This window comes from Equus przewalskii, chromosome 8 (assembly GCF_037783145.1).
Source record: "Equus przewalskii isolate Varuska chromosome 8, EquPr2, whole genome shotgun sequence".
NCBI lineage: Eukaryota > Metazoa > Chordata > Mammalia > Perissodactyla > Equidae > Equus > Equus przewalskii.
The window spans coordinates 22,981,161-22,994,102 of record NC_091838.1 but is presented as its reverse complement, the minus strand read 5'-3'; the positions used below and the strand labels follow the sequence as shown (position 1 = coordinate 22,994,102).

The following is a 12,942-nucleotide window of genomic DNA, read 5'->3' as shown; positions in this document are numbered from 1 at the left end:
CATCAAAATCTCATCAGATTTAGCAGACTACAATTTGGAGATTACCATTTGAGGAAAAATAATGCCACTTAGATGCTAAAAGTAGTATATAAGATTTTTTTCTCAGAATATCCTATTTAACATGTTTACCTTTTTCAAATAAAGTGTGTGTTGCAGTCAATATATAGATGCCTGCAGAACCAAAATAAAGCATAACTCTACAATTTGAGGACAGGGTAAGAAAATGATCCATCCCTCCCACACCCCAAAAACTACTAAGAATCAGTCCAAATTGATAAAATATCTATGGGGAGCTTTCAGAAAATAACACCTCCAAGAAATAACTCGATAATACCTACTGAATAGGTAAGTTTCTCAGGATGATGAGGGCTAGAATCAAAGCAGTGGTGATAGAGAGAAGTGGACAGATTTATGAGAAAGGAAAACTGAAAAAATCTCTAGATTTGCAAAGGCTAATTCACCCTTGCTTGACAGAAAAAAGCTTCAGAAGACACAACTATCTGTTCAAATCTGTAAATGTTCTCCAGAACAGATTTATCTACCAGAAGAGGAAGTCCAAGTCAATGACCCATACTGGTCATCCTGTCCCTATCGCCTTCTCTATATTCACATGCTGGCTTTTCTGGTTAGGCATCAGTGTCTTGTGAGTTTGGCTATGGTGAGTTAATTCCCAAGAACATGATCATTCATAGATGACTTCACAGAATGACGGAGTCCTGGAGTGGAGAGAGGCCTTTTGAAGCATTTAGTTCAGCCTCTTCATTTGGTAGCCTCTTTTTTTTTTTTTTTTTTAAAGGATTCTGAGATCCTTTTTTTTTTTTTTTAAAGATTTTATTTTTTCCTTTTTCTCCCCAAAGCCCCCCGGTGCATAGTTGTGTATTCTTCGTTGTGGGTTCCTCTAGTTGTGGCATGTGGGACGCTGCCTCAGCGTGGTCTGACGAGCAGTGCCATGTCCGCGCCCAGGATTCGAACCAACGAAACACCGGGCCGCCTGCAGCGGAGCGCGCGAACTTAACCACTCGGCCACGGGGCCAGCCCCCATTTGGTAGCCTCTTCAAGCTAAGAATTAGACCCTGGAACTGGAGGGTCTCTTCAAGGTTATGGCAAGGACAAATGCCCACCATGGTAATCCTTCTTTATAGAGCTAGGAATAAATATCTAACTAAACCCAACCTGAAAAGAGAGAAGGATGATACAATCTACATCCCTTGTGCCCTCCTCTCCTTCCAGCCCAAGGTCTTCCATTTTAATGAAGTATAAACATTTTATAACTTCTAGAATTGGAAAAATATCGGTATTAAAATGGCACATAATTCTTTAAAATCTCTTGAATGAAACTGATAGGGTTTGCTTTGAAAATCAAAACTGTACACATTGATTTTTATCAGCTTAGCATCTGTAGATAAAATGATTGCAGCTGAAAGTGGACATTTGCTACAGGATGTTAACATCGCACAGCCTTTTGTTGACTCAAACTAATTCACTCATTCAACCTTCCTAGGAGATATGTCATTTTCTGCCTCAGAGGCATTAATGGTTTACGTAGTTGTGTGAATTGAGTTTATAATTCAAGATTTTGTGTCTGACGTTGCGGGAACTTTGTCAAAATTGATTTTCACAATGATCCAAAGAATAAGATAGTGTCGGTGCTACTTTAGAAATGATAGATACTGTAGTTTATATTTAACTAGATGTTGCTGAATTTTTTAAATTTGTGGGATATTCCAAAGTAATTATTTAATCTGCTAACCAAGAATGAAAAAGCCATCACTTATTCCTCCCTATAAAATCCACCTTCTGGTGAATTTTTATTTTTAAAACTCTTATGAATTTAAAATTTCCTTTAAATGACCCTATTAAAATTTAATTTAGCATGCCTAAAGCTTGCTTTATGCCACATTAATATCAATAATACCTTGAAGCATAACAGTTTAGAGATAAAAAAATATTGCCTGAGGCCTAAATCTCAAATTCCTACTGTTAAACCAGGACAGAAATACAGCAATCACCATGTGCCAAAAGCACTGCATTTCCTTAGACTTTGGTACCCAAATTAACATCACATATAAAGAAAAATTCTAAGGCACAAAACATTTTGCCCTAATTAAGTTAGTATTTGCATCAGTCACTATTCTCTCCAGTTACTATGTTTTCCTTAATCAAATGACTGTCAATACTAGTGACAAAGTACATCACTTTTTGGAACAGGCATGGTCTTTTGGTAACAAGTACATTCTCCCTTGCTTACTAACAATACAATTTAGCAATTTTGGAGGATTACTGACCAAATTAATTTACAAAAATGATACAGTGGTTGTCTGCTAAACCTGTTCTGTATGATGGATAAGAGGAACTTATTTGCATTAATTTTTCACAAACTTATTAAAATTTAATTAATAATTTATTAAGTTTTTAATGGGGAGATAGGAAGAATTTGAACATCTGGATCTTGAATGGTGGCCAACTTTAGTTCAGAGCAAAACATACTTGCTTTATCTAAAGATGTGTTAGTTCCTGTGTGTCATACACAAGTGATGGCATTGACTCCCTCCCAAGGGGTGTTGTCAGTTTCTTCTTGGTCTAGGAAATTTCTGTAGCTCTGAATCTATTGTTCCCAGCAAGGCTGACCATCTCTCCCCCAAGGTGGGGCTGTAGGAGCTTGACTGCTGACAACTTTGTCAGCCCTGGCTTTTTGCCTGAGCTCCAGACTCCATAAATCCAATGGTCTACTTGACACGTTCACTTGAGTGTCTGCTAGGTATCACAAACTTAAAGGGACTAGAAGCTTCCTGATTCTGCACCTCCCCAAACCTGTTCCTCTGCCAGTCTTCCCGGTCAGTAACTAGACTCATCCTCTCCTCAGTAGGCCTCACCAAAACCCAGGAGTCCCCTGGAGTCCTCTCTTTCTCTAACCCTTCCATCTCACCCATCAGCAAGTCCTTTAAGCTCCGCCCTCTGCCCACTTCCTCACCTCCACAGCCATGACCAGCGTCTGAGCCACTGCATCTCGAGTACACTTGCAACAGCCTCCTTTGTTCTTGTTTCTACTTTTGTCCCCTAATCAATTCTCCAGCCAGCAACCAAAGCAATCTTTATAAAAAACAAACAGACAGTCACGCCCATGCCTAACCCTCCACCGGCTTCCTACAGCCTGGAGAATATAACCTGTGAGGCCATGGCCTCACTTGTCCCACTTCACCCTCCCTTGCATGCCCTTCTTTCTGTCCCTGAGCTTATCATGCCACGACTGTCTCCCTGCATCACGGCCTTTGCCCCTGTTGTTACCTCTGCCTGGACAGCTCCTTCCACAACCTTGTCACCCCTAGAGAGGCCTCTCCTGGTCACCTTATCTAAAACATTGTCTGCTGTGCGCTCTCCATCACGTTACCTGCAGCCAAAAATCTTACTGCGATGCTCTTTATTCCATCACTTTCTTTCTTTATGGCAAACACTATTACATAAGATGATCTCATATAGTTAACACTTTATAATATTCTTTAAATATATATTTATTTATAAAGATATATATTTATATTACATTTATATTATTATTACATTTGTTTATATTATAAATATACATTTATTTATAAAGACGTTCAGGGCTTTACTCAAATGTTACCACGTTGGTGAGGCCTCTCCCTGCCACCTCATCCAACATCTCACTCCCTCACCCGTCCTGTGGCTGCACTCTGCTTTGCCTTTGTTCTCCTGAGCACTCATCACTACAAGCATGTATATTTTACTTCTTTGTCTCACGTGTTGCCTTCGCCATTACAATGAAAATTCCACGTTTTGTAAATGGCTGCATCTGCAGCGCCTAGAACAGAGCCTGGCATACAGTGGCTTTCCATCAAACAATTTTTGAGTGAGTAACTTTACAATACCTTCCACTGTAATATAAGATCCACAAGGACAGAGACCTCAAGAGTGCTCATCAGGATAATCCCGGGGCCTAAAACACTATGTGGCACACGGTGGGTTTACGCAGCCATCAATGAATGTGGAAAAGCTTCATGAAATGAGGAGCCGGAAGATGGAGGAAGGCAGATAAGAAAGGAGATGGTGGGAGTGGGAGACGGGGAGAAGGTAGCTGGTAAGAAATAAGTCAGTCGAATGAAACTATAGAGAAAACAAAGTACATTCCACTTTATATTTTTAAAAAGTCTTTCCAAAGCATACTTGCAACCTCTAGTTATAAAGCTGAGGTTCTTAAAGCACTGAGAAGCCTAAAGTGAAAACTACGTAACGGGTCTAACTGGACTGAGACGTGAGGGTGATGGGAAACCAATGAGAAAAGCATCATTTCTTATTTTGTTTCTAAAACTAGAGAGAAGGTATATGGAGGGGGATCAGAAAAATGTTACTGAGTTCACCAGTACACAATAGCAATAATTAATTTTCTTATTTAAAACAGTATTTCTTGCTTGAGTTTATGCAAATGCATGATAAATTGATTCTGTTTATAAGTTAGAAAGGAAAAAGAAAACGCAAATTGTGGGCGGTGAAAAATCCAATTACACAGAACATAAAGACATCACAAACAGTTTCCTAAGCAGAAGGGGTTTAGAATACCTGTGCCTTCCCGTATCTTGCCCGTGGACTCTGCGGGTATTTGCGAACTAGTTCTTCAAATGCATTCACTGCTTCCTCAATTTTTCCCTGTTAGGAAGAGGCATTCACATAAATACAACAAATTCGAATGTATAATGTTATTTAACATGGTTGTTTAATATTCACCAAGTAATTTTGTCAAAATTTCCTGGACTCCATTCTGAATTTAAAGACAATTTTAACTAAGATTTTTAAAAAATTAACTGTATTATGCCAAATATAAAACTAGAAATGAACATAAATATACTTTAGTTTTGAAAAGACAGAACTTGACAAATGGTATAGTATGAGACTTTGTTACAGAAACTGTATTTTCCCTCTATATGTACAGTTCCTTCATGCATTCTTAAAGAAAATATTCAGGTTTTAAGTTGGGGAAAAATACTGCTGGCAGCCAGAATGTCTTGGGGTCTGCAGTGAGAAGTCTGAAGCACCTGTTAAAACAGTAGGGAACGAACACGCAGGATGAGAGGGCCACCTGGCCATGATACCTGTCACCCTCTGAACCTGAGTTGATTTGACTAATCTAGTTGATGGGAGCCTCACTGCCTCTGTGTCATGTGACTCCTCGCAAAGCTCACATGGGCCCTTGAGAAGATGGGCCGAGTACCTTTGATAGGTCTTTGACCTCCACTGCATGAAAAGAAATAGAGGACACACAACAGGTAAGCTTGGTGAGGGTCTTGGCATGTGGGTGAGGAAACCTCTCCTCACCTCACTCCATCCAGCGCCATTCCACAGGGTGAAACAAATGCCTCCTGATTTCTATGGATGGCGGCAGGTCAAGGATATTGGGAACAATGGGATAGAGACAGATTTTCTGAGTTGAACTTTCCCAGACACTTCAGCTCCCCATAAATTGGTAAATCCATTCCTTCTACATGTAAATGCAAGCTCGCTGTGGTTTATATGTTTTGACCTTCACTGAGTGAGTTTTCATACAACAAAGTTTACCTCACAAATGTGGCCATGCAAAGCAAACAGTACAGCAGTACCCAAGTGTTATTTACACCTACTTCTGAAAGACTTGACTAAACAGAGAGGAGTCAGGCAGTATCCATATGAAAGTTCCTTGTAATCATTCCTATAGGTGCCCTCTCACATGCCCATAAGTGGTGCTGAGGGGCTGGTGGAAAATATATGCAGTATGCAGTGGTTACGAGTGCAGGCTCTGGAGCCATGGACTGGTCAGAGTCTGGGCTCTGCCACTTGGGAGGTATAGGACTTCTGGCAAGTTACTTAGGACTCTGCCTTAGGTGCCTTATCTATAAAATGCGGATAATGAGGGTACTTGACTACCTTATGGGGTTGCTGTGAAGGTTAAATCTGGTAATATACATACAGTGCTTGTAGACACAGAAAGCACAGAAAGCATCGAACAATGTTAGCTATTATTATTATTATTATTATTGTGGTGTGTGTATGGGATGTGTGTGCCAGCACAAGATAATGGCACCCATCCCAGATAAGTCTCTTATCCAACAGACAGGCAGTTTAATGCAAAAAGAACGGGGACTTGAATCGTGCCAGGAACACATTCTCTAAGTTATATTTATTGTCAGAAATAACTATATTGCTATTTAAAACATGCTGTCCCTCTCATAATGTTACGTTTTTAAAGACTTTATTGTTTTAGAACAGTTTTAGGTTCACAGAAAAATTGAGAGGAAAGTATAGTGATTTCCCATACTCCTCCTACTCCCACGGACGCACAGCCTCTCCTATAATCAACATCCTGCACCATGGTGGTACATTTGTTATAACTGATGAACCTCCACTGACACATCGTTATCACCCAAAGTCTGTAGTTTATCTGAGAGTTCACTCTTGGTGGTGTACATTCCATGGGTTTTGACAGATGTGTACTGACTGCACCACTGACTGTTATAATATCATACAGAGTAGCTTCACTGCCCTAAAAATCCTCTGTACTATGCCTAGTCATCTCTCCCCGAACCCTACACTCCTTGGCAACCACTGATCTTTTCACTGTCTCCATAGTTTTGCTTTTTCCAGAATGTCATACAGTTGGAATCATATAGTAAGTAGGCTTTTCAGATTGGCTTCTTTTCAGGTAATATGCACTTAAGGTTCCTCCATGTCTTTTCATGGCTTGAGAGCTCATTTCTTTATGGTCCTGAATAACATTTCATTGTCTACATGAATTAGTTTATTATCCACTCACCTACTGAAGGACACCTTGGTTGCTTCCAAGTTTTGGCAATAAAGAATAAAGCTACTATAAACATTCATGCGCAGGTTTTTGTGTGCACATGAATTTTTAACTCCTTTGGGTAAATACCACGGAGCAGGATTTCTGGATTGTATTGTAAGTGTATGTTTAGTTTTGTAAGAAACCACCAAACTATCTTCCAAAGTGGCTGGACTATTTTGCCTTCCCACCACCAATGTGTGAGTTCCTGTTACTCTATATCCTTGTCAGCATTTGGTGTTATCAGTGATCCAGATTTTGGCCATTCAAACAGGTATACAGTGGCACCTCATTGTTGTTTTAATCGCATTTCCCTGATAAAAAATGATGTGAGCATCTTTTCATATGCTTATTTGCCATCTGTATATCTTCTTTGGTGAGGTTGCTGTTAAGGTCTTTGACTCATTTTTTAATCAAGTTGCTTGCTTTCTTATTGTTGAATTTTAAGAGTTCTTCGTATACTTTGGATAACAGTTTGTTTTTAAAACCACTATTATATTTCTCCTGCTAAGGATTTTAAGGGATGAAGATTTCATGTTACATATTCTTCTGTGTGACTTTCTTCTAACTACTCTGTTTTAGTTTCCTGTGGCTGCCATAACAACTCAACACAAACTTGGTGGCTTAAAGCCACTGAAATGAATTCCTTTGCTGTTCTGGAGATCACAAGTCCACAGTCAGTTGCACTGGGCTGAAACCAAGGTGTCAGCAGGGCTGCCTTTCCTCTGCAGGCTTTAGGGGAGGATCTCTTCCCTGGTTCTTCCAGCTTCTGATGGCTATTAGCATTCCTTGGCTTGTGGCTGCATCACTCTAATCTCTGCCTCCAACTTCACCTCACCTTCCCCCCTGTGTGTATGTTTCTTCTCTTCTGTCTGTATAAAATCTCCATCTGCCTCTTTCTTACAAGGACACATTTGGGGCCTATGATGGTTAATTTTTGTGTCAAACTCAACTGGGTTACGGGATGCCCAGATGGTTGTTAAAACATTATTTCTAGGTATGTCCCTGAGGATGTCTCCAGAAGACAGTAGCATTTGAATCAGGAGACCAAATAAACAAGATCATCCTCAACACTGTGAGGGGGCATCATCCAATCCAGAGAGGCCCTGAATAGGACAAAAAGGAGGAGGAAAGGAAAACAGCCTCTCTTTGCTTGAGTTGAAACATCCATCTTCTCCTGCCCCCAGACATCAGCACTCCTGGTTCTCAGACTTCCAGACTCAGACAGAGACTTACACCATTGGCCCCAATTCTCAGGTCTGCAGACTCAAACTGAATGACACCACCAGCTTTTCCGGTTCCCCAGCTTGCAGATAGCAGAATGTGGGACTTTTTGGCTTCTATAACCATGTGAGTGAATTACTATAATAAATGTCTTTTAAATATCCTATTTGTTCTGTTTCTCTGGAAAACCTGACTATCACAGGGCCTACCAGGATAATCCAGGAAACTATGTCCTGCATAAGATCCTTCTCTTAATCACATCTGCAAAAGCTCTTTTCCCAAATAAGGTAAAGTTAACAGGTCCCGGGATTAGAACATGGATATCTTCTGGGGAAGCCATTTTCTAGCCTACCAGAGTCTGCCTTCTGCCCCCAATGATTCACATCTGTCTCACATGCAAAATACATTCACCCACTGTAACATTCCCCAAAGTCTGGACACATTACATCATCAGCTCAAGTTTAAAATCTCATCTAAATCTCATCAGCTCCAAAGTGGCAAATCTCGTCATCTAATTCAATTCATCTAAATCACCAATGGATTAGACTTTGGTTATAATCCATTCTGGAGTAAAATTCCTCTCCCTCTATGGACTTGTAAAACTAGAAAACAAGTTATCTGCTTCTAAAACACAATGGTGAAATAAGCATAGGATAACATTCATAGACATCTCTATTCCAAAAGGGAGAAAATGGAAGGAAGAAAGGAGTCACCGATTCCAAGCAATTTCAAAATGAACCCGGGCAAATTCCATTAGGTTTTAAGGTCTGTGCCCCGAGGCTCTGCCCTCTGGGTCACAGGCTCTGGCTATTGTGTCCTTGTCTCTGGATTCTGGGTCCAAGGCTCTGCACTTGGAGTTGTCTTTTGTTTCTATTGAAAGGATAGTGTGGGTTTTCAGTTGATTAGTTTTATCAGCCTGTAGAATTTTGGGAGTCTGTCAGCCTTTTTTCAGTTTGTCCTCTGTCTCTTTCAGTCCAAGGTGGCAGCAATTCTGCTGGTATAATATTCTCAAAAACTTTGTGGGCCTCTTGTGTATTTCACAGGGATTCACACCGTTAGACAAGAGTCATGTCCACAGACCCTTCCAGGATAATCTCATCTCTATTCCTGGCTTCTGATGAGATGGTTGAATGGAACTAAGAGTCACAGAATCTTTTCAGGAAAAGGATGTCCAGCCCCGTCCTTGGCCTCTCTCCAAAGTACACTTCCCTAACAGTGAATTTCCTAATTTTAGCATCTTTTGCAAACTGGATAGGCTAAGAAATTCCCAAATAATCATGTTCTGGTCTTTTTTTTTCCTTTACCATTCCTTCCTTATCTCTTTCCCCTCATATTTTACTATAAGCAGCAAAAAGAAACCAGGAAACACTTTCATCAAATTGCTTGGAAATCTCCCCGCTGAATATCCAAGTTCATCACTTACAAGTTTTTTTTCCACACGACTGTAAGATACAATTCAGGTAAGTTTTCTGATACTTGCAACAAGGACTGCCTTTCCTCCAGTCTTTAGTAACATGTTCTTCCTTCTGGGCCCTTGCCAGAAGTGCCTTTAATGTCTATATCTCTATCAACATTCCGTTCATAATGACATACGTATTCTCTAAGATGACAGAAGCTTTCTCTACTGTGCTGCTCACTTCCCCTGAGTCCTCACCAGAAGCAGATTTAATGTCCATGTTTCTACCAACAGTCTGCTTAAGGCAATCCAGGCTTTTGCTACCATGCACCTCAAAATTCTTCCAGGCTCTACTCCTTACCCAATTCCAAAGTCTTTCTGAATTTTTCCATATTTGCTAGAGCAGCACCCCACTGCCCAGTACCAAAATCTGCGTTAGTTTCCTATGACTGCTGTAACAAATTACCACAAACTCGGTGGCTTAAACCAACAGAAATCTAGTCTTTCACAGCTCTGGAGAACAAAGTCCGAAATCAGTTTCACCGGGCTGAAATCAAGACGTCAGCAGAGCTGTGCTGCCTCCAGTGGCTCTAGGGGCAAATCCTGTTTCTTGCCTCCTGACAGCATTTTTTGACTTGTGGATGCATCACTTCAATCTCCAATTCTATACACACATATTGCCTTCTCCTCTCCGTGTGTGCTTTCTCCTATTTTGTCTGTATCAAATTTCCCTTTGTCTCACTCTTCCAAGGAAACACGTTTTTCCATTTAGGGCCCAACTGGATAACCGAGGACAGTCTCACCGTCTCAAGATCTTTAACTTAATCATATCTGCAAAGACCCTTTCTCCAAATACCATAACATTTACAGGCATTAGGACATGGATATTTGGGGGGGTGGGGGGAGGGACCATTTTCAGCCTACCACATGCCTTACGCAACTTAAATTGCAAATGTTGAGGCTATTTTTGTGAAAATTATGCTAAATGCACCATTACCAGATTTAAAACACAGGAATGGCAGAGTTCATAACAAAATGCCTAAAGTATTTTGTTCCTGCTTGAGACTCCCTACTTAGTTGGCCATCAAGGCTATCAACATCCGGAATACTTTGGCTCCGTCTTAGGCATCCTTTGGATCCCCTTAAGACAGAGGCTGTGTGTCCTTCCTAAGGGACTGTCAGCCCTGTTCTCCCCTCAGCTGTCTGGCAATGTGAATGTGTTTGCCTTTAGTCTGGAAGAATTTCCCCTTCCCAGGTTATTACTAGAGAATATAGTCCCTAACACCATTGTGCAATTCTTATTAAAAAAACTCAACTGCAAGATGCAACGCTGGTGAAGAACTGCCTGAAAATCACTTGCTCTTCCACGTAGCTTATATTTTGTTCTAGGACCAAGACAGTTCACTGGACAGACATGGGCTTGGGCCCACTGCTTTGGCATGAGGCCAGTGGCTGCACTGAAGGACATTAGGACACAGCCCTGCAGAGGTATTGCAGAATCCGCTGGTATGACATTAGGGAGGAGGTTCCGCAGTCCATCAGAGTACCCTTTATGAAGACCTACAGTGGGACGTTTCTCTCTGGACTTGGTGCAGAACAGCTATTCTCTTGGACACTATTCACCCTACAGTGACACGCTGCTCCCCTGGTGCTGCCTACAGGTTACTTCATGCCTAGCTCCGTTCAGAGTCTGCGTGGTGTGAACCTTCCTGTGCCGACATTACTCTGGCTTTATTAAATTTTCCTTCCTCTCTTTTTTCACTTATAATAAAATAATAATAAATGATTCCAACAAATAAATGAACATTTCAGTATAAAATTTCAAATCCTTTTTCTGAGGGTAAGAAAGAGTTTTAAACGATAAACATTATTTTTTAAAAATAGATGATTGAAATGTGATCTGATCTATATACTTTTGAAGGAAAAATAAAGCGGCCTCAGACTTTCACATAGCATAGTACTTGAAGCTAGGATGTGAATCTAGTCTGCACCTCCTCTGCCAAAGGTGTGCCTCAGCATGGGCCTCAGCTACTCCAGTGCATCCGCTGCATCACTTGAAAATGCCAGCTATAAAAAAACCCTAAAAGACTTAATTATGCTGACGATTCCCGGAATAATTCACCTCCCTGTTGTTTCAGAAGCAAGAATTGCCTTTGTGGCCACTTCTTCCTCCATTATTTACCCTGTTATAGATTCAGGGTGCTCTCTGAGGAAAGCATCATAATTTCTCCAAATAAGCAAGAATCAGAGAATACCCCATGGATTGTTCTAGCACTTTTATGTCCCACTGACTTATGTGCCCCTTGATAACTGAGCCCTTCTTTACTATTCATTATAAAATTACATAAAAATTCTATTGTAAAGCTGTTCATTTGTTCTTTATCCCAAAAGTCGCCTGTGAAATAGGCATCCCATACTTTCATATATGGCATTTAGTACTGAGAAAGTGGAGAAGGCCAAACAGGTGATAGAAAAAGAAATCCCGGCTTCGTCTCTATTAAGAAATGCAAATTTCCTACATTAGTAGATGGCTTCATTTTATAAAGCTAAACAAGGCAGACTCAGAAATCATTCCATATGGTTAATTTAGTGAACAACGACTTTGCTGCAATATTCTTTGGGGTTATTACATTTTTATTGGCTGGTAAAGAGCATAAGCCAACTTTGGCTTGGGAACCTGGTCTAATGATAGTTACAGAAGCCTTCATGCTCGCTGGGACATTTCCAATAAATGTGTGGGAAGCACATTCCTGTCCCACTTCAGTTCCTAACGTGGGTGTTCTTACTGTTTTTGCTGATTTACTTACAGTCCCCTCGTCCCTTTCTTTGCAGCCAATGTCTACTGAAAAAAAGCGTCTTACAGGAAAACTAATGAGCACTACACCAAGTATAAATTCAAGGACAGAGTAGAGAAGAAGAAATTTCCAGGAAAAACAAATAGACGACTGAGTGACGATGTCATTAAATACAGTATCATAAGTATTTGGCCCGAAAATTAGAGGGATATGACTGAATTAAGAGAACAAATAACTTTAATTCAGTGTCAATTCACTGTTTTCAAAAACTGTAATATCTAGAAACAAATGACAATATTACTAATGACAAAGCCAAACATAAAACAGTTACTCTGAAAACTGGAGGTGCATGAGGTTAACCCAAGTGAGAAGAATGTTAAACCTAACATCATTTCACCTAACATTAAATATCCTAAGAGTATTGGACTAACTTGTGTTTTCTTTTTGCATCGAGGTGCAATAAAATTAAAACCTCCATTTGCATGGTACTTAACAGTGTTGATGTTTTTTTAAAAGTCTCATTTGATCTCTACAAAAACCAAGAAGGAAGCAGGAAGAGTACTTATTAGCCTCATTTTTCCTTTTTTTTTTCTGTTTTTGAGGAAGATCAGCCCTGAGCTAACTGCTGCCAATCCTCCTCTTTTTGCTGAGGAAGCCTGGCCCTGAGCTAACATCCGTGCCCATCTTCCTCTACTTTACATGTG

The 12,942-nt window shown here is 40.4% G+C and overlaps 1 protein-coding gene across 13 annotated transcripts in view; it reads right to left on the bottom strand.

The window, feature by feature from the left end:
* The window catches only part of ASPH (aspartate beta-hydroxylase), a 208,968-nt gene that overhangs the window by 62,226 nt on the left and 133,800 nt on the right, over positions 1 to 12,942 (bottom strand). For all 13 annotated transcript variants that reach the window (XM_070630515.1, XM_070630517.1, XM_070630519.1 and 10 more), the window contains one exon: positions 4,573 to 4,659. In XM_070630515.1, coding sequence (XP_070486616.1) covers positions 4,573 to 4,659 — 87 coding nt within the window. The remainder of the gene's footprint in view (positions 1 to 4,572; positions 4,660 to 12,942) is intronic.